The 21,934-nt window shown below is 48.2% G+C and overlaps 1 protein-coding gene across 1 annotated transcript in view; it reads right to left on the bottom strand.

The window, feature by feature from the left end:
- The window catches only part of si:ch211-266k8.4 (carabin), a 94,770-nt gene that overhangs the window by 27,328 nt on the left and 45,508 nt on the right, over positions 1-21,934 (bottom strand). Inside the window, exons 11-12 of the mRNA XM_061222661.1 lie at positions 6,474-6,584; positions 798-973 (exon numbers count right to left, since the gene is read on the bottom strand). Coding sequence (XP_061078645.1) covers positions 798-973; positions 6,474-6,584 — 287 coding nt within the window. The remainder of the gene's footprint in view (positions 1-797; positions 974-6,473; positions 6,585-21,934) is intronic.

Genomic DNA, 21,934 nt, shown 5'->3' with positions numbered 1-21,934 from the left:
AGCAAACCTGTTTTCTCACACACTTTCAGTGTGTAAAGTGCTCAGTGGTGTGAGAAATGGCTTTCTGCTTCAAAATCCCAGAAGTAGTTGCCAAATAAGCCCTCTGCGGCCACTTTCTTACCCCTTTTACAATAGAGAACGACAAGTGCGAACCAGGCTGACTCAGAACTGGATATCTATCTGTGGAACACAAAGAGCTAAAACTGCTGCTTTTAAGCCCATATTTACATATTAGAGGCTGACAATGGAGTCATAGGTGGTTTGAGAGCCCTGCCCTGCCCGTTATCACCAGACACGTCTTCCAGAGGTTCTGTCTGCAATTACATTCATGGTAGTATTAATCAAAGCCTTCAAGGCTACTGTAAATGGTGTATTAAATTTCTTCAAGCACGAAGGCTACTGAAAGATAAATTCAATACTTCTTTCATCCGATCTGAGTGACAGAAGCATGCCGTTTCCCTGCATTTTCTGAATAGCATATTCGGGGAATTAAATGCCTGTGGTGTATTCTGCCTTCAGTGGAAGAGTTAGTTCACCTTTTGAAGATGGAAAGAAAGAACTGAATGGCTAAAAAACAGCTGTACTCACACATACCCCTGCCCAAAACATGAATGCACACATGCTCTCCATCTCTCACTCTCACACTCACACTCGCACGCACACACTCACACTCACACTCACACACAGATACACAGATACACACACATACACAGTTACACACACTCACACACTCACACAAGATAGGGGGCAGGAAACTCGGCCATTGGAGAGGCAGCCCGGGTCTTCGCCCCACTCACCTGCACGCGTGTGAGGGAGGAGGAGGTTCTCGCCCTGGGGGGGCGGCCCGTTGAGGGGCTGGATTTCTGGGGGGACGGCTGGCTCTCGGTGCTCTGCCCCCCGCCCACCTCCCCCAGGAGGCGACGGGCTACGCGCAGAATGCGGCTGAACACATTCTTAGCGCCTCCTCCCATCTCTGAAGACGAAGCACAAACACACTGCGTAACATCCCATCATATAACAATTAACAGAACATAACCCAGAACAACCATAAACCAACCCACTCACAAGAAGATACCACAACCAGAGATTACAGAGCTTATCTGAAGCAAATCATACTTCACTGCAATGCCATCTGTAGATAATAATAATAATTTGTTATTTAGAGGACTTGATTACACTAAGCAGGGGACACTCCCCCCCCGGAGCAATGTGGGGTTAAAGGCTGCCCTGATCTTATTGTAGCTACACTGGGGCTTGAACCACCAGCCTTCCAGGTCCATGTACCTTAGCCACTAGGCTACAGGTCCCAGTCATGCACCTTAGCCATTAGGCTACAGGCTGCCCCAGTCATGTACCTTAGCCATTAGGCTACAGGCTGCCCCAGTCATGTACCTTAGCCACTAGGCTACAGGCTGCCCCAGTCATTTACATTACATTTTAGTCATTTGGCAGACGCTTTTAATCCAAAGCGACTTACAAGTGCATAGGTTCTACCACAAGTCAAAGCATCACATCCAGAACTAGGAAAATACACCTTTTTTGGGGGGGGGGGGGGGGTTAGACAGGGATAGGGGTATCAGAAGGGGGGGGCTGGGTAAATCAGGAGGGGGGACTAAGGTAGAGTTTGAAGAGGTGTGTTTTGAGTCTGCGTCGAAATAGGGGGAGGGATTCTGCTGTCCTGACAGCGGTAGGCAAGTCATTCCACCACTGAGGAACCAGAACGGAAAACAGGCGTGAACGTGCAGCTGGACCGCCAGGTGCCCGTAGAGAGGGAATCGTAAGGCGACCAGAGCTGGCAGACCGGAGTGGTCTAGCTGGGGAGTAGGGAGTGATCAGGGATTGTATGTAATGTGGGGCAGTCCCCTTAGCAGCCTGAAATGCCAACACTAGGGCCTTGAATCGGATGCGTGCGGCAATAGGAAGCCAGTGGAGGCCAATGAGAAGCGGGGTGACATGAGCCGACCTGGGCTGACTGGTGATCAAGCGGGCTGCAGCATTCTGGACCAGCTGGAGGGGCTTGATGGCGCATGCTGGGAGACCGGCTAGGAGGGAGTTACAGTAATCCAGGCGGGAAATGACGAGCGCCTGGACTAGGAGCTGGGTGGCTTTCTCCGTCAGGAGATGACGGATGCGGCGTATATTAAACAGAAAGAACCTGCAGGTTCTGGCAGTGGAGGATACTTGTGGAGCCAGGGTGAGGCAGTTATCAAGAGTCACCCCAAGATTCTTTGCCGTACGGGAGGAGGAAACTACAAAGTCCTCCACAGTCAGTGAGATGTCGATTGACGGAGAGGACTTAGCAGGGATGTAGAGAAGCTCAGTTTTGGCAAGGTTGAGCTTCAGGTGATGGGAAGTCATCCATGCAGAGATATCAGCCAAGCAGGCAGAGATCTGTGTGGTGATTTGGGTGTCGGGGGGGAAGGAAATGAAGAGTTGGGTGTCATCAGCGTAGGAGTGATAAGAGAAGCCGCGGGAAGAGATAACAGAACCAAGAGACATGGTGTATAGCGTGAAGAGGAGAGGCCCAAGAACCGAGCCCTGCGGGACTCCAGTTCGTAGGGGTTGAGGGTCGGAGAGTGCACCCCTCCAAGTCACCTGGTAGGAGCGACCAGAGAGGTAGGAGGAAAACCAAGCGAGTGCAGAACCTGTGACACCCATCCCAGACAGCGATGAGAGCAGAATCTCATGGTTGACTGTATCGAAGGCGGCCGACAGGTCGAGGAAGATGAGGACAGAGGAGAGGGATTTTGCTTTAGCAGAGTGGAGTGCCTCAGTGACCGCGAGCAGGGCGGTTTCAGTGGAGTGGCCACTCTTGAAGCCAGACTGGTTGGGGTCATGGAGATTGTTGTGGAGAAGATAAGTGGACAGTTGGGAGCAGACCGCCCGTTCCAGGGTTTTAGCGAGAAAGGGAAGAAGAGAGACAGGCCGGTAGTTGTTCAGGGCAGAGGGATCGAGAGTAGGTTTTTTGAGGAGGGGAGTGACTCTGGCCCTCTTCAGGGAAGAGGGCATGGTGCCGGAAGAGAGGGAGGTGTTGATTAGAGAGGAGAGAAAAGGGAGAATGTCCTCAGATATAGATTGTAGGAGGGGAGAGGGGATGTGGTCAAGAGGACAGGTGGTTGGGCGGTGGGAAGTAAGGAGTTTCAGCGTGTCAGTGTCAGAGAGGGGAGAAAAGGAGGTTAGGGAGTTGGGGAGGGTAGGAGGGTCAGCAGGGGTGGAGGGTTGGGAGAAGGAATTGCGAATAGCATCGACCTTCTTTTCAAAGAAGGAGACAAAGTCATCAGGTGTGAGTGATGAGGGGGGTGGGGGGGGAGGGGGGGCCAGAAGAGAGGAGAAAGTTGAAAACAGTTTGCGGGGATTAGAGGCGGCCGCGTTAATTTTCGAGTGAAAGAAGGAAGATTTAGCTAGAGAGACAGAGGAATGGAAAGATGATAAGAGGGCATGGAAGGAAGCTATATCACTGGGGAGACAGGACCTTTTCCATTTTCTCTCCGCCGCCCGCAGTTCGGTTCGGACAGCTCGTAGAGCATCAGAAAGCCAAGGACTGGGGGGGGAGGCCCGAGCTAGTTTGGTGGTGAGGGGACACAGAGAGTCAAAGGAAGATGAGAGGGAGGACATGAGAGTTGTAGCCGCATCATCGGTAGACAGTCGAGAGAAAGACTCCGCAGATGGTAGGGAGGAGAGGATTGTAGATGAGAGGGTGGAGGAAGACAGGTGGCGTAGGTTCCGTCGACAGGTGACAGTGGATGGTGGGAGAGATGGATGGGTGTTAGAGGAGAGTGGAAGAGAGAAAGAGATGAAGGAGTGGTCAGATATATGGAGTGGTGTTACAGAGAGGTTGGATGTTGTGCAGCTCCTTGTGAAGATGAGGTCAAGAAGGTTGCCTGCTTTGTGGGTGGGAGGGGAAAGAGTGAGGGTAAGGTCAAAAGAAGAGAGGAGGGAGAGAAAGGTAGACTGGGTGGACACTGAGTTGAGGTTGAAGTCACCCAGGAGGATCAGGGGGGTGTCATTGACAGGTGAGGAGCTGAGGAGGATGTCCATCTCATACAAAAAGTTCCCCAGAGGACCCGGGGGGCGATAAACAACAATGATAAACAGTTTGCACGGCAGAGTAACAGAAACCGCATGAAATTGAAAAGAGGAGAAGGAGAGGGATGAGGAGAAGACACTAGATCTCCATGAGGATGAGATTAGGAGACCTGTGCCACCTCCTCTGCCAGAGGATCTGGGTGTGTGGGAAAAAGAGAAGGCAGAGGAAAGGGCAGCCGGGGTGGCCGTGTTCTCTGGTGAGAGCCACGTTTCAGTTAAAGCAAGAAAGTCAAGGTTGAGGTGGGAGGCATAGGCAGATATGAAGTCTGCTTTCTGGACGGCGGACTGGCAGTTCCAGAGGCCACCAGCCACACAGAGATCAATACCAGGGGATCTGGGAGGGAAGATGAGGTTAGAGATATTCTGCCCATGTTGGCGGGAGGCGAACCTCCTACCTGACTGGGACCTGGGGAGAGGAGAGAGGACAGGGATGGGAAGGAAACGCATGGAGGGAACTAGGGAGGACAAGGGGAATACTACACAGTGGAATGAGGGCAGCCAGCAAAAACAAAATCAAACATCAGGCTCTCGGACAGCCTGGATGGACACCCGTAGATAGACACCCTCGACTTTGTACACCTGCGACTTCGTACGCCGAGGCAAGTAGCCGAGGCTGCCGCACACAGCTGCCGCTGGTGCGCTACACAACTGCTTAAATAACCCTGACGCTGAATACAGAAAATGCAACCAACCCACTGCAGAACAATAATGCACACTGAAGTGAGTTCAGGTGTGCCAGTACTAATAGCCTGAGCAGGGTGCAAAGTATTGGCTCCTCCTACAACAAAAGCTGTGGCCTGCCAGCCAGTAAAACAATAGCCTAACTTAATAGCCTAGCTTACCTGAGAGAAACAAACACCTAACCCAGTTTCACTGAATCTAAATAAACACCACTTGTAATAGCTAACAAACAAACAAGTACACAACAGAACACTATAATGACAACTAAACTGAATTTAGAATCAGCAAGCAAACAAATAATACTTAACTAATCCAGGAGAAAATGCAACCAACCCACTGCAGAACAATAATGCACACTGAAGTGAGTTCAGGTGTGCCAGTACTAATAGCCTGAGCAGGGTGCAGTCATGTACCTTAGCCACTAGGCTACAGGCTGCCCCAGTCATGTACCTTAGCCACTAGGCTACAGGCTGCCCCAGTCCTGTACCTTAGCCACAAGGCTACAGGCTGCCCCAGTCATGTACCTTAGCCACTAGGCTACAGGCTTCCCCAGTCATGTACCTTAACCACTAGGCTACAGGCTGCCCCAGTCATGTACCTTAGCCACTACACTACAGGCTGTCCCAGTCATGTACCTTAGCCACTAGGCTACAGGCTTCCCCAGTCATGTACATTAGCCACTAGGCTACAGGCTGCCCCAGTCATGCACCTTAGCCACTACACTACAGGCTGTCCCAGTCATGTACCTTAGCCACTAGGCTACAGGCTTCCCCAGTCATGTACATTAGCCACTAGGCTACAGGCTGCCCCAGTCGACGTGTCCTGATTTGGCCATAAACCAGGAATCATCAACTGTGGCCCTCAAATCCAGCCCTGGTTTTCTTTACTCCCGGGTAATTAGTGATACCGTTTGGCCAGACCATCTTCTGACTCCCAGGTAAGGGGAGGGCGGAAAACCAGTGGTTCTCGGCCTGGGAACCACAAGTTGCTGATCCCTGCCATGAACGTTATCGGCCTCAACCAGATTTACACACAGGAAGGGAGGGAAAACGGCTACAGCGAGCTACCCACGTGCGTCAAACCGTAGGATATAAAGTCGCTATCTACAGGCTATCTTCCTGCTGCAATGCGGGCTATGGGAAAAAAATAATAAGGGGCTGTTCTATGATAAAGGTTGGGTTTACACAGCTGGCCAGGGAAGATGCTCCCCTTTCTCCCACGGAGATTTACGGCGTGTCGAACGGCTCTGAATGCGCTGCTGTCGACCTGGGCCGAGGAAGCCGACTTCAACCTTGGGCGCGCGCTCATTCATAGCCCGGGCATCGCGCCAGACGCTAAGGTGCCAGCCCTTTGTTTTATTTCCTCGAACATATGCAGCAATCTTCCCTGCGAATCTCATAACTCTCCATCCACCCCCCCCCCCCTCCTCGACTCCGTCTCAGACAACATGAATAACAGCGGGAGTGATTTAATGTTGGATAGGGCTTATGCGGGTGTTATTATGAGAGCGTAAATCAACGCGCTCACTACGGCGAAATGTTTGATTTGTTTCCGGCGCTGTGTAGGTGGGTTTCTCCTTGAATGGAAATGGGGTTGAGCGTTAGGAGGGGCGGGGGGGGTGGTTGGGCGTGAAAATGGGCCATGGGTTTTCAGCAGGGGTCTGAGTCAGGTGCTAACGTGCTAACCGACATTGGCGTGTTCTTTACCTTTCTTCGCAGGCTTCTTCGCGTCCTCTGCAGGCGCCGGAGCGAGGGGGTCTTTCCCCGTCCTCACGTCTTCTGTGTTCGGCTGCTGCGTCAACGGGACGTTTTCTGTTCCTGAAAAATACGACTCACTTATCACTCACCAGGACGACGACTCCTAACACACATCAAAATCCTCAAAAATGGTAAAAACAAGAAACAAATGAAAAAAAAACATGTTCTGCAATGGCTCCAGACTTAAATCCCATGAAAAACCTGTGGTCTGAACTGAAGAGAGGGGTATCCCAACGATATCAACGTTCTGCATGGAGAAATTGTCAAAAATGTAATCACAAATTTTTAAAAATGCCTTTTCTTAAAGTTGGCACAAAGTGTTAAACCAGGGGCGCCAATAATGTTTTTGAGGAAATACATGTTTAATGGAGAAGTAGGCGAGTGGTTGATTCCATTAAATCATAAATAAAGCTGACTGCTTGACACGTCGATAAATAAAGCTTATCTGTATTATTTTTTGTTAAAAGCATTTTTTTGTGCGTATTTATCAAGGGTGGCATTAATTCTGGAGCCCACTGTACTGAAATAAATTAAAATGACTTTTCTATTTATTTACAAGCTTCAACGCCAATACTGTAGTAATAACAGCATTTTGATTGCTGACCTGCCCATGGCAATGATATACTCACAAAGAAATTCCTAATGCAGTGCAATAATATAAAAAAGAAACACAGCTGGGTCGGCACTACGTATGTGCCGTTTTCCACTCCCGATTAAAAGCTCTAAACTTAAAATCTAACTCTCTCCAGTCAAACCCAGGGTAGCCATGGCAGTCTTTCGCGTCTCTCCCTCACTGTTGTGAATTTAAGGGGATGGCGAGTAGCAGCATGCCGGTGAACACTGAGACCGTGGGGTGGGGTGGGGGAGCGGATCCTCTCCGGCAGTGCCCCGGGGGGCAGTTCGACTCGCCCCATTAAAAACCAAAGAGGGCTGGAACTCCAAATCCGCCTTCAAGAAAAGGTTTCTTTCATCGTCGACTTTCCTGGGGAGCTCAGAACGAGCACATTAGCGGTGTGTGAGCACGTTAGCGGTGCGTGAGCACGTTAGCGCACGGGTTGTGATTCGGATACGGTGCGCGGGACGGGTCACGGGAGGACCTGCCGACGCCGCGCTGCAGATCGGGTTCCCGTGGTGAGCCACGCCCACGCCTCCCCAATAACACCAATAAAACGCAGACTTATCTTGTCACGTAGCGCTCAAAGGTCTCACCCAAGGCTGTTTTTTCTCCTGTTAATAAAAGGTCGTCTGACCTCGGGGATATGGGGTCACCGGAAAGACCGCAGAGCGGGAAGCGCTTCAGGCCGGCGCTGCTACGGGCTCGGCACTGATCCACCGGAGTACCAGGGTCTGACGGCGCCAGTGTAGAGCGGGGGGAACCGAATACGCTAGTAGGGAGGGCTAAGGTATAGCAGTGTTTGTTTTTACAGCACCATGGGAGTCGTTTGTTTCCCATGCACGGCTCCAGCACCCCCTCGCCGCCTCTCCACCAAACACCCCCCACCCCCCCACCCTGCCCCCCTCCCCAGAAAAACATAAACTCATTAACTAGAGCCGCGCAAGCAGGGCTTCCTGCCTGACATCCTGCACGTATCCAGTGATTCATGGGAAACCGCGGGGGACGCATGGTTTTGGTTTGAGGGGCCACTAATCAAAGCACAGACTTCCTGATATTTTAATTACATACAGCGTAGTCAAACGTTTGAAGAACAGAATTCACTGTATTTACAGTAGCGAGCATTCTCAGGCCGGTTTCGGTTTACGGTACTTTAGCTTGACGCGGCTTCCGACGATATCGAGTTTGCATCTACCTTCGCAATAAAATGTGGAGCGTGTTTAAAGCACGCGTGTGTGTCCGAGAGACCGAACAAGTTCTGACCTGCAGTCCCCCAGAGGAAGGAAACGAAATGTAGAAAGGCAAAGCTTTATGTAGCAGACCAGACATACATTCTGCTGAGACACATCAACAATAGACAGCATGAGAAATGAGCTGTGAAGATTAGATCGAACGCACAGGCAAGAACAAGCCTAAAGTCTCACGTCCTTACACCTTTTTGGTCACAGGAATTCATGAAAATTCTTTTCAAATGCAAAATAAAATTTTTATATCATATCATTAAAGTTTAGGCCAAAAGCAATATGGTGAAATGGCCCAAAAGTCTTTTGATCTATACGGTTTCCACAATATAAGAACTTTGCTTTTTCAGCCGCGGGGAAATCTATCTTCAATTAAACACAGCACAGAAAATGTTGACAGTAACCAAATCCCCCATTCGGATTTGTATTAATAAAACCATAATTTACAAATATTATTTTATTTAATTCAAAAGGGCATTCCGGCTGTAAGAGGTCATCCTAGATACTCCCCCATTTTGGGACCTTCAGGTGTTTGTGAAGCGCTGTAATCTCCTGCTTGGAGGAATCGACTTTAACTTTTTACACTCGTTTTTACAAGATAAAACAGGAAGGAAAAAAAAAAAAGAAGACCTGTGCTAATCGATCAGCAGCGCACAGCTATCGTTAGAATAGCACAGGGTGATAAAGTTTGTCGCCAATTGCTTTACTGTCCGAGATAAAGCCAGCAAATGTGCTTTGCACACCGCCCCGGCAGACACCCTTTCCCCTCCCGGAGTGCGGAGACACCTGCGGAAAGTTCCGCCGCGTGTTTATACTCCACCAGGGTCTGTGAGGTCAGGGGGCTGAGGTGGTTGGCATGGCGCCGAGGCGGTGAGTCACTGAGGACGATGATAGGTGGTTCTCCACCTCCGAGATTGTAAACCGGCACGCCCCCGTAGTCTCTTTCCCAGATGGGCTAACAGCAGGCCTGTATAATTTTATATACATTTTTTTAAACAGCAGGCCATTAAAATGGCTCAACATGCGTTCTCACGAGGGCAAACCACGTGGAAACCACACGCGGGATTTATGTGCGCCCAGTTCTCCGTGCCCCACACAGGTCTGCGCTGTGCGGTCAGTTCTTCGTGCCCCACACAGGTCCGCGCTGTGCGGTCAGTTCTCCGTGCCCCACACAGGTCCACGCTGTGCGGTCAGTTCTCCGTGCCCCACACAGGTCTGCGCTGTGCGGTCAGTTCTCCGTGCCCCACAGGTCCGCGCTGTGCGGTCAGTTCTTCGTGCCCCACACAGGTCCACGCTGTGCGGTCAGTTCTCCGTGCCCCACACAGGTCTGCGCTGTGCGGTCAGTTCTCCGTGCCCCACACAGATCTGCGCTGTGCGGTCAGTTCTCCGTGCCCCACAGGTCCACGCTGTGCGGTCAGTTCTCCGTGCCCCACACAGGTCCGCGCTGTGTGGTCAGTTCTCCGTGCCCCACACAGGTCCACGCTGTGTGGTCAGTTCTCCGTGCCCCACACAGGTCCACGCTGTGCGGTCAGTTCTCCGTGCCCCACACAGGTCCGCGCTGTGCGGTCAGTTCTCCGTGCCCCACACAGGTCTGCGCTGTGCGGTCAGTTCTCCGTGCCCCACACAGGTCTGCGCTGTGCGGTCAGTTCTCCGTGCCCCACACAGGTCCGCGCTGTGCGGTCAGTTCTCCGTGCCCCACACAGGTCCACGCTGTGCGGTCAGTTCTCCGTGCCCCACACGTGTCCACGCTCCTCGGCCGATGACGCAGTGCAGCAGCGCGGGTCGGTCCCTCAGATGAGGGGGCGGGGAACGCCCTCGGGGGGCCGCTGACGCGAGGCTGAAATTACACACCTGCCGTTTGAAGTGCGGGGATGAACTCACCTCGGGCCGACTTCGGCTGGGTTACTCTGTCTTTAACACGGTTTTGACTTTTTGACACTTTGCTCAGATCTCTACAAATATAACGCCTGTTTTTAATCACAAGCCACGGAACACATTTCTGAGGTTTTAGGTGAGGTTACGTTGACACTTAAAGCCACACAAAAGCATTTGGCATGTGCTAACCTCAACAACTACAACCAATGTGTTGAGTTCCCACCAGTCTCAAATCTGAAATTTCTTGAAATCACTTTTTATTGATTTGGATATTTACGGACATTACATGCCACAGAACAGATTTCGCCATTGTGTCATTGAGGGTCACCCCAAAAGTAGTCACAAATGCGTCATACTGTCCTCATCATCGGTGTGATATTTTGCGAGCGTTTCCCAGTGCTAATCTGTCCAAACAGCCCAGGTATAAATCCCCTGCCACGTCCACAGCTGAGGACGCGAGACAAACGTCTCAATCGCTCACACGGAGCGGGCGCCCATGACGCGGGGCGCTGGGTGCTGTGATTTCTCTCCCAGTCAGAGGCTTGTCTTTTTTTGGGCCGAGCGTGTCTTCGTGGCGAGCGTCTCTCAGGAGTAAAGCCCCGGGGGCAATATACTTTAAAGACTCCAGACACTCAACTGCAAAAACATCCAAAGTTATGTTTTAGGTGTGGTCTTGGATAGTCATGTGATAATACTGTACTGTACTGCTCTGTACTGTAACTCCTGGAGTTAAGGGAGGAGAGGAGGATGGGAGGAAACAGGAGTTAAGTATGCCTGAAACGACCTGAACTGTATTAGCAGGAGAAGCCCGTTGTGATGTCACATCCGGTTTTTTAGGGGGTCCTACAAGTACATAGTGAGTCTAAGGAACTGACACTCGCTGAATAGTTGGCAATATTAAGTCACCATCTGATATTTACACATTATTCACATTCCAACCATTTAGGGCCTCGGCCATGCAGGCATTGCCATTTAATTAACGATATGGACCGATAATGATATGGATGAAAAAAAGCGCAACTGCACAAGGCCTACAGATCTACTCCACATGGAGCTGGGCAAAGGCCCTGAATGTTCTGATTAATCCGATTCACTCACCCCTCCCACCCCCCTCAGGCACACCAATGTACCTCAAGTGCTTTTTCAGGAGAGGGCTCCATGAATCAATAGCAGCCTCAGAGTGAAAAGCCCCCAGCCATAGAGCATATAGAGCATATAGAGCATATATATATAGTATATAAAGATACTTTGATTGGAGACAGCTGGATAAATATTAGTCAACATGCCTGATGATTCAACATACATTGAGGCAGACATGTTTTTGTTTTTCATGCACAAAGAAAAAAGGGGAATAAAAGACTTATAATCGTTATCAGGGTCTAAGTAGCAAACTAAATTAAGTTCCTAATGGAGTTCCATTCATTCAGTCCAGCTGCTAGCAGCCTGAGCACTCCTTTGTAGAAAATGACCCATAATCCATTGCGTACCCATTCACAGTTAACGGAAGATTCCTAAAATTGTTGCTACCAATCATTTCTATGAACGACAAGGAGCACGACCTCGAAGAGGAACTGAACTGTTTTTGGGTCACAGAACTGCATTGATCGAGCCAGCTCTTGTCAGTGTTGATAAGCACAGGTCACTTGTAATTTTGCTTACTAGCTTGCCATATTTATATACCTAGCTCAGATATTGGTTTGATGTATAACTATATAGCTAGTTTGCTCCAACAACAGTGATTCAAGCATTTCTGGAAATTAGGCAAATGATACATTGTATGTTCCCTTATACAATTTCCTTAGATGCAGCACAATTTCCCTAACTTGCCGAGTAAAATTTTTGTATAGTTACTATGTCATGCAAGCTCAGGACACAATTTTAGCAAAAAATAACCAGATTTTGCGAGGAGCTTGTGGAGTATGTGAATTATGCTAGTTGCCGCCAGAAATGTAATTGGCCTATTAAGAGAGGTTATTGTGCGTTAATGAAGCTCATTCACCAAGAAAAGGTATTCAGTCCAATTGCATAACCATCACAGAGCTGTATACTTTCTGATGATGTAGATGTTTCATCGGAAGAATTGTGTGGAATTAGTATGCAAAAAATTGCCTTCTAACTAATGCCAGCTACTGTAACAGCAATAGAAGGGGCTGGATTGATTTTTAGGTTTTTAGGCATAGGACAGACACATTGTGAATGATATTTTTAAGTTCTTAGGCATAGGACAGACACATTGCGAATGATATTTTTAGGTTTTTAGGCATAGGACAGACACATTGTGAATGATATTTCAAACAATACACTGCCCACAAAATGTAGTTATAAACTACTTCAGTGGCCTTGGATAAAATTAAATAAAAGCATTGAGCTGAATAGAACTGGATTGACAGATGCGAAGGAGAATCACTGCTCACTACTTTACGAGGTGCCGTAATGGCATTTTGTTCAGCAATCGCTAGTCATCAAGACAACATCAACATATTCAATACGACCAACCACAGTCTAGTGCTGACTGTCTGATGAGTAAAACAATTCAACTAGAACTATTCAATCGTGTCAAGCATAATCATGCATTGATTCTTAGATTCATATGTAGTATACATATGCAGAACTGAACTGTTGAAAATATGACTGTAAACCCCTTAGTTTGGTCGAGAAAGTGAGAACATTACGCTAGCACTGTGAGACCATTTACGCTAGCGCTGTGAGAAAGTTCCGCTAGCACTGTGAGAGAGTTACGCTAGCACTGTAAGAACAGGTGGTCGCGACAGGTCTGCACAAGGTCTTTAACACCCTGACAAAGATACATACAGATCTTCTGTGTGAGACAGGGAGAGAGAGGGGGGCAGAAAGAGAAATATGTTTGATTAGATTTTTTAAAGAAACTGGTTAAATACAGTTGATGAGAGCTGGCTGTCCTTCCCAGCTGACTAAATGGAGGAGGAGCCTAAGTGGCATTTCAATGGGCTCTGACCTTCTGCAAATTGTGTGTGTGTGTGTGTGTGTGTATGTGTATTTATGGGTGAGTGTGTGTGTATTTCTGGGTGTGTGGGTGGATGTTTGTGTGTGTGCGTGGGTGAGTGTGTGTGTGTGTGTGTGTGTGTCTGTGTGTATTTCTGGGTGTGTGTGTGTGTGTGTGTGTGTGGGTGGATGCGTATGCCTGATAGCCAAACTTTCAAGCTGACTGAGATTCTCAAGAGCCGGATATTTCTGGAAGTGGGGAAAAGCAGGGCTCGTAAATCCGGTGATCCGGCAGCGCCAGGACCCAGACGGACGCGGCGATAAAACGCCGTGCGGCTCAGAGCCATCAATCAGCCGGCGACGCAGGAAGAGGTGCTGTGACAGTCTGAGGATGGAGGTGCCGTGACAGTGTGAGGATGGAGGTGCCGTGACAGTGTGAGGATGGAGGGGCTGTGACAGTCTGAGGATGGAGGGGCTGTGACAGTCTGAGGATGGAGGTGCTGTGACAGTCTGAGGATGGAGGTGCTGTGACAGTCTGAGGATGGAGGTGCAGTGACAGTCTGAGGATGGAGGGGCTGTGACAGTCTGAGGATGGAGGTGCTGTGACAGTCTGAGGATGGAGGTGCTGTGACAGTCTGAGGATGGAGGTGCTGTGACAGTCTGAGGATGGAGGTGCTGTGACAGTCTGAGGATGGAGGTGCTGTGACAGTCTGAGGATGGAGGGGCTGTGACAGTCTGAGGATGGAGGTGCCGTGACAGTCTGAGGATGGAGGGGCCGCGGGGCAGAGCGCCGGACCACCAAAAGCAGCCGTGGCCAGGAACACAGACCCAGACTGTGGCCCAGAACGAGGACGGGGGGGAGAGGGGCAAATCCTTCAGGCATTCATAAGAAAATGAGAAAATAAAAAAACTATTGATCGAGCCAGCTCGTCAGTGTTGATAAGCACAGGTCACTTCCAATTTCGCTAACTAGCTCATCATATCTATATAGCTAGCATATATATAGCAGATATTAGTTTGATGCATAACTACAGCTCGCTCCAACAACAGTGACTTAAGCATTTCTGCTAATTAGGTGAATGTTAAATTGTATGATTCCTTATACAATTTCCATAGATGCAGCTACATCAAGCAGAGTTACATTGTCATGTAGTCACTCTGTCATGTGAGCTCAGGACACAACATTTTCCAAACATCCCAAAACAAGTCTCAAATGCTACAGCTTTTGACTTTCCACACTTAATCTACTCCAACACTGAGACAAGCTGCATAGACTCTGGCGTACGTTGAATAAAGATATCTCACACAAAGGATTAGCCCCTTTGTGTCAGCATGCGAGTGTTTGGGAGTACGGATTATGACCCAAATAAGAAAGGCCGTCCCTTTAAGACAGCAGCCATAATCCCGCTTCTCTCCATAAAAGAAATCCCCCTTATCTTTATTTTCCGAAGGCCGCGTCCGAGCCGCGGAGTTTGTGCGTCACGGCTGTGCGTACGCCGACCTTGAAACAGCGGTCTGGCTCTCACGAGCGTGCGCTCGGCGGAAGAGCAGCCTGCGAGAGAGAGGGCGTGTGCGCGTGTTAAACCAGTGACACTCTGACTCTCACATAAAAAAGGCCTTTTAAAGCCGTCGGTTACAACCTGACGATACTGCTGTACAGTGCAGAAACGCGTAAAAACAGCCCACCATAGAAAGAGGCAGTGAGCAAGCACACAACAATACAACTATCACCCAGAGGCTCTCACACCCACAGGCTCTCACATAAAAAGCTCATATAAAACCATCGGTTAACTTGTCACCAAATGCTGCAGTGCAGGAAAGGATCTCCGAAGCCTCCTGAACAGCGGGTTGTGACCCGCGCGACCGTTATTCGAGGTGCACCCGAATTCAGGGTAGAAATTCCCAGGATTCCCTGCTTCTGTGCAGTGTCTAGGTTCGACCGGCTTTATCTTCGTTTCCACCACCGTGAATGAATCAGCGCTACAACCCAAGGTCAGAGCCAATCACGGCTCTTCTTATTAACGGTGGGAAAGGAGGGCACACGAGCCGGATTTCATTACCCATTCCTGAACCAAGCCTCCGGCCCGTACGGAAAGCAAATGTCTGGAGCCGCCACTTCCTTCAGGCATTATATTACATAAACACTAGACTAATAATGCAACAGCTAGAAATATTACCCAAATTCATATAAAATGCATTACATCAGTACTACTACTAAATAATAACAGCAAATATTTACAGTGCAGTCCATAAGTATTTGGACAGTGGTACAATTTCTGTTCTTTTGGCTGTGGAGTACACTGCACATTCACATCACAAACTTAAAATCTGTGCGTTAAGGCAATTGTCATGAAATATCTGCTGAAAACCGCCAGGAAATACTGCAGGCGCTCATAAATTAGCCACGACTTCAGACAGCTAATTGGGGTGCACTGGTTGATTGCCAAAGTTGCTTGAACACGTACAGAAAATAGTTTGTCACAATTCATGTCTTTGTAAGTTGAATACCAACGTGACTGAAATTGGACGAAAAAAAAAAAATCAAACTATAGCCAGCGGCAAAACATGAACAGGTAAAATTATAAAAATGAAAAACTGAACAGGCCATTCATTATTTCCATGTATTTATTTTTAATTCTCACTAAAATGGGAGGATTTGTCACATTCATTTTAGCCTGGAATGAGTTCTGAACAATGACACTCTGTTTCGCCTGCAGTTGTTTTCAGGTTTTTAGGTTGCGTTCCGAGCAAATCACAAAAATTCAACCCTGAATTCAGGACACAAGGAACATTGCAATTTAATAGTATTGCTTCTGCCCACAAATAATTTGAAGCAGTATACATATTTCCAGATAAATGCAGCTACCATTGTTCTTATTCTCCCATATTTCACAAAGTAGCAACCCACTGGTATCTGTGCACAAACACAAAATTAGCACTGCACTTGTAGCACACATAATATCCTTTAAGATCCTATCATTTTACAGTTTTTTCATACTTACTGTACTAAAATTGATCTATTAAAAGTAAAATATTAAACAAATGTATACATGCAGTACAAATGAAACAGAATGACATGAATGTGTCACTGAAGTTAAATGTCAGTCCAAACATAAAAACAGACACCTAACGAGCGGAACTAAAGGGAAGGGGTGTGGCCTCTATAAAGGTTGCTTGGAACACATTGGTTGGGCTTTTGACAGAGCAGGGCCTGAGTGATAATGACCACCGGTTACAGGCAGCATGCAGATAACAACCAGGTCACAACAGAACAGAACAGAACAGAACAGGTCACTTCAGAACAGATTAGAACAAAACAGAACAGGTAACTTCAGAACAGAACAGAGCAGAGCAGAGGAGAGGAGAGGAGAACAGAGCAGGGCAGGGCAGGGCAGGGCAGGGCAGAGCAGAGCAGAACAGAACAGGTCACTTCAGAACAGAACAGAACAGAGCAGAGCAGAACAGAACAGAGCAGAGCAGGGCAGGGCAGGGCAGGGCAGGGCAGAGCAGAACAGAACAGAACAGAGCAGAGCAGAGCAGAACAGAACAGAACAGAGCAGAGCAGAGCAGAACAGAGCAGAGCAGAGCAGAAAGCACAATCCTCGCCTCCCTCGCTGCCACTTCCTCTCAGGCGGAAAGGTAAACAGCGTCGGCCAGGCAACCGGTTGCCACGGCATCTCAGAACAGGAACTCTGGGAGAAGGAGATTAACCAAAGCCCTGTACTGCGATGCGAGCCAAGTTCAAGTAACGTGAGTTGCTGAACCCACCGCTCAGGTCAACATGCTACAGAACTGCAAGGCTGGGGAGTGCCGTTTGTTCTAGAGCGTCCTTCAAAACGCTCTTGCTCTGGAACTGCCATTTTCAATCCCATGGTTGTTAGATAAGACAAAGGTGGCTACCTGAATACGAGATATTTTAAAAACGACTCTCATGAGCAAAGGAGCAGTGTAGTGTCATGGTTATGGACCTGGGCTTGGGTCCAATTCCCAACTGGGCTGCTGATGGTACTTTGGAAAGGTACTGGAGAAAGGTACTTAACCAAATTGCTTCAGTAAAAAAATCCAGCTTTAGAAATGGATTGTATCTGAAAGTCACTCTGCTAGCGTGTGCTAATGCTAAATGCTGAAATGCATGCATGCGTGTTACCACAATTACCAGCTCTTGTTTATATCCGAGACGAATATCTGAGTAAAATGAGTTGATTTAATGAAAAGTGTAAAAATCCTCAGCAGGTTACCTCCTCCAGAAGATTAGTACTCCGGTATTAAGGATCAACGGGCAGACCTGAACGCTCTTCAAGGAACAGGGAGCAAGGCAGGGAAGAACAGGTCGATATTTGTAACGTACACTATCCTACATCAAGCATTGTGTAGCCCTAAATGCCAACCTGCAAGGAGCAAAGCGTATAAGCTTTCAGTACAGTTCCAGGACAAGGAGCTCTGCTTCAAAGCACAATTTGTCAACGTCTCCTTGCAAGCTAAGAAAGAACTAAATCGGGGGTATCGTTGCCCCCATTCATCAGATTTGTTACAAAAGCGCACGGCCAAAACTTTAGAGAAAAAAACGCGGCCCGGTGGGATTTTCCAAGGCAGCCTGATACAATAGCAGGAACGGTAACCAATATGTGCCTGGAGGAGGACAATGGCAGGCGTGCGGATGGCGGTTAGGTTGCTGCTCTGTGGCTCCAGGCTGCTGCCACGGTGCAGAAAACAGGCTGACCAATGTGGGAAGAGGGACTTCTGGGAAGAGGGTTAACTCCTTCATGAACTTCAACTTAAAAGACCACAGATATGTTCTGTGTATTTGAGCTTTTCATATCGTCCTGGAGCTTATGATTTGTGTTCCGTACTGATTCAAGTAACATTACTGGAGATTTTGGGAGAGGTATGCATATTTTTGGGTCTGACTGCTATTTTTCTGAGCAGTTTGTAAAACGATTTCCCACGTGACATGATTATCGGTGAATTTAACATTTGATGTTAACACAGATAGCTGACCACAGCAGGGGGAGGGGGAATTGGGCTCTGGGGGCAGAGTTATGGACTTTTCAAACTGCTCTTTGCCAAAGTCTTCTGGGCGTTTTAGATACTAAAACCAGGGAGAGAATGCTGATGCATGTGGCCCATTAAATACAATACAACACTCTTCATCACAATCTAGTACAATACCACACTCTTCATCACAATCTAGTACAATACCACACTCTTCATCACAATCTAGTACAATACCACACTCTTCATCACAATCTAGTACAATACCACACACTTCATCACAATCTAGTTCTGCACTCTTTAATGGAGCTTTTTCTTTTTTCCCTCTTCCCCTCTTCACCCTATAAGGAAGCTCTGGAAAAAGTGCAAAGAAGGGCAACTAAATAGGTTCTGAGGAAATAATAAATATACTTAATCTCTTCAGGCTTTGTAGGAGGAGACGAAAGGGGATTTGATTGATATTTATAAATTCCCTAAAGGGATCGGCAAAGCAAACTTAGCAAACTACAACCCATTTTTCTGTCAACAGAGTTCTGCCAGTAGACTAAGAGGACATAGGGGGTAATCAGCAGAAGGCAAGTTCTGCATGAATATAAGGAAGTATTTATTTCCATGGAGAGGTCTCAATACGTGGAACAGCTTGTCAGTTCATGTACTAGACAGAGGCCTTTGATTTCCAGGATTATGTACATGCTGACCATAGATTGGCTGAAAGGTCTGTTCACATTGTTCAATAAAAGATTTGTGGCGTGGCAGTAACATGTTTGGTGAAAACTGATCACACTCCCAGACCAGTTGAATTACAGAGCTCTGATATGGTAGCGCCGGGCTGGCCCAAGGTTGACTCGACAGACGCCGGTGCTCTGCAAACCCATTTCTCCTTCCAGCTCATGGCTACCGACCCAAGACCACGTCGCCTGTGAGACGCTGCCGAGCAGGAGCAGCGTGCCTGGTCGGGCACGAGGGGCAGCAGACGGGACGGGTGAAGCGTTAAAAACGCTGCAGCAGGGGAGCGAGCTGGCCTCCTCTGAGCAGGGGCTCATGGGAACATCTCCGCAGGGACAGAGCGAAACGAGGCTGAGGCTCACACGTCCGCCAAGCGATCCCGCCGGACGCTACAGCTGCCCGGAGACGAACCGGCGCAAAAAAACCCCAAAGGGCATTAAATCAGACCTAAAGAGAGGGCGCTGACGTAAACTCCCAGGCCAAACTGTAAATCAGCTGTTAAATGTCCACACAGGGCTGGGCCCACGCCGTTTGTAGCAGGAACAGCTGTTAGCCGAAACACATTACGCCAGCCGGCAAATTCGCCAAGCGGAGCAAAGCCCTGACAGGGCAGGAAGTCTGATAGGACAGAGGGCAGGAAGGGAGCGCAGACCGGAGAAAACCGCGGGAGTTCGGAGGCAGAGAACATGGAGGAGCGAACTCGGAGAACGGGTACTGTAAAGGGCTGCATGTTTTTTCAAAATGTTCTTTTATTTTATTTTAGTCTCAATGTCAAATATCAACGCTCCCTTTCGTACTTGCCAGTTGTTTCCTTTCATCACAGTTTGTTAACTATTTGTTCTTTCATTGTTCCCTTCCCTCACGTTGTTCCCTTCCAATTGTAATTAAAAATAAAGTTGACCTCCCAAGAGGGGAGGCGGAGTGATGACGGGAATAATAAATAAATAAAAAGAATACAAAAATAAGAAAAGGGCTGCATGGTTTCACTGGAAGCCAGCATTTATATATATATATATATATATATATATATATATATATATATTGTAGTTTCTCAAAAGTACCAGGGTTCCAGAGCAGGGTTTTGTAGTCGGTTACATGCAGTTAAAACACCAACAAAAGAAAGGGGGTTCATGCCCATATCTCCTGAAAACAGGCGCTGGGTTATATGGTGTAGGTGAGACAGACGAACACAGCGACTTCTCCCAAGAGCCCAGCCCATTGTCCCTGAGCTCGGCGAGTGCTAATCCCTCTGGGTAATTGGATCTGCGAGGAAATCACAGCGCTTGCACGTGTAGGTTCTGGAGGGACAAATCCGACCTGGCTCATGGAATTCGATGCAGTCGGGGGGGGTGGGGTTGAAAGGGGGCAGAGTGGGCAGTTGGGCGGTCATGCCAAGCCGAAACGGTCAAGAGTTTGTGCCAGGGTGCCGGGGACGCCCGGAAAGTTCTGGCACAGAAGAATGAGCGGCCGGCTTTCACAAAGGCAGACAGACCCTGAATCTGGGCAGGGCTTCCCCCGGACCTGCGTGGGAGAGCCAGCCACTTTCACAAAGGGCCCCTGCAGACTGTCGCTCGGACAGAGAAGATGGGAGAAGAAAGAGGGACGTGAACGACTGCAGCCGAGAAGAGGCTGATTCACCCGACAGGTCAAAGGCCGGCGATGACTCGCTCGCTGGGGGGATGTGCAGTCTGTGCACGTCCAGTCGTTTCCCGTCAAAATGATGCGTGGTAGCAGCTAGCTAACTACACCAATGCTAATAAACAGGATTCTAGCACACATGACTGGAGATGACCGGTGGGAATGATATGCCTGTCAACACACAAAAAGACACACACACTCTCACACACAAACACACACACAGATACACACACAGATACACACACATATATATATATATACAAACATTTAAGACCTTTATTCATGTCCACATACCAAAGTGACAATAAAGGACATAAACAATATAGACACACAGTACAGAATAATGACATGGACACTTGTAGGATCCTTAGGGGCACAGGTAGCACCGCCGCCTCCAAATATGGCGGCTACCTATTATTGCTCACATGGAGCTGATACAAAGACACACATACACACACCCACAATGACACACAAACACACACACACACACACACACACAATGACACATACGTGCACATACCCCCCCCCACCCACACACAATGACAGGGATATCTGCAGCATGCTTATACAGGCGGGCAGTTGTGTGTAATTTCAGGCGGCTGCTTTCTCTAGGTGTGATGTGTATAAACGCAGAGCACGGAGGAAGACCAATAACATGACTAGCATCGCTCCAGTTAGCCTAAAGTGTGCCTTACATCCTAATAACACATTAACTTCAGCAGACGCTATCCCCCCCAGCCCAATTCCACAAAACCTGTTACCACGGGAACACGTGAGAAGACAACACATTACTCCAGCATGAAGTCAGCAAAAGTTTTCGACAAAGAGCAAAAACCACTGAGTGCACCTAGCATGGAAAACTGAATCTGGAAAAAATATGGTGTGCTGTACAAGGTCACATTCTCAATTTCTCTCAAGAGTTGTGATGTTAATCATATAATGTAATATAGAGTTAACCTATAACAACCCCTAACATTACTCTAAATACTATGCAATTGCTTTGCCAAGAAAGTAAAATTGCTAGCTATCACAGCACAAAGAGCAAGGGCCTGTGGTTAGCCCAGTGATGCTAAAACTCGTTTTACAATAAAATGCCACATTTTCAGCTTCCACCTACTCTGAATGATTTAGACACCATGACTGAATTAACGCGTTTAAGGTCCATGTCCGAGAACATGGGTACGTACACCGAGCATTTTTCAGTCACTGTGAATCAGATTTGTAAAATTGCAAGGTCACTCATTTACACTGTAATCTGAAGCCACAATTCAGTTTTGCGTCAAAAGACAGTAATGTAAACTACTGTCAGTTGGGAGTCATGACCATTTTAATCTCCTGCTCATTCTATCAAATGGCACGCATGA

The sequence above is a fragment of the Conger conger genome, chromosome 15 (genome assembly GCF_963514075.1).
Source record: "Conger conger chromosome 15, fConCon1.1, whole genome shotgun sequence".
Lineage (NCBI taxonomy): Eukaryota > Metazoa > Chordata > Actinopteri > Anguilliformes > Congridae > Conger > Conger conger.
Note: the sequence above shows the minus strand (reverse complement) of the source record. Positions and strands in the feature narration are given on the sequence as shown.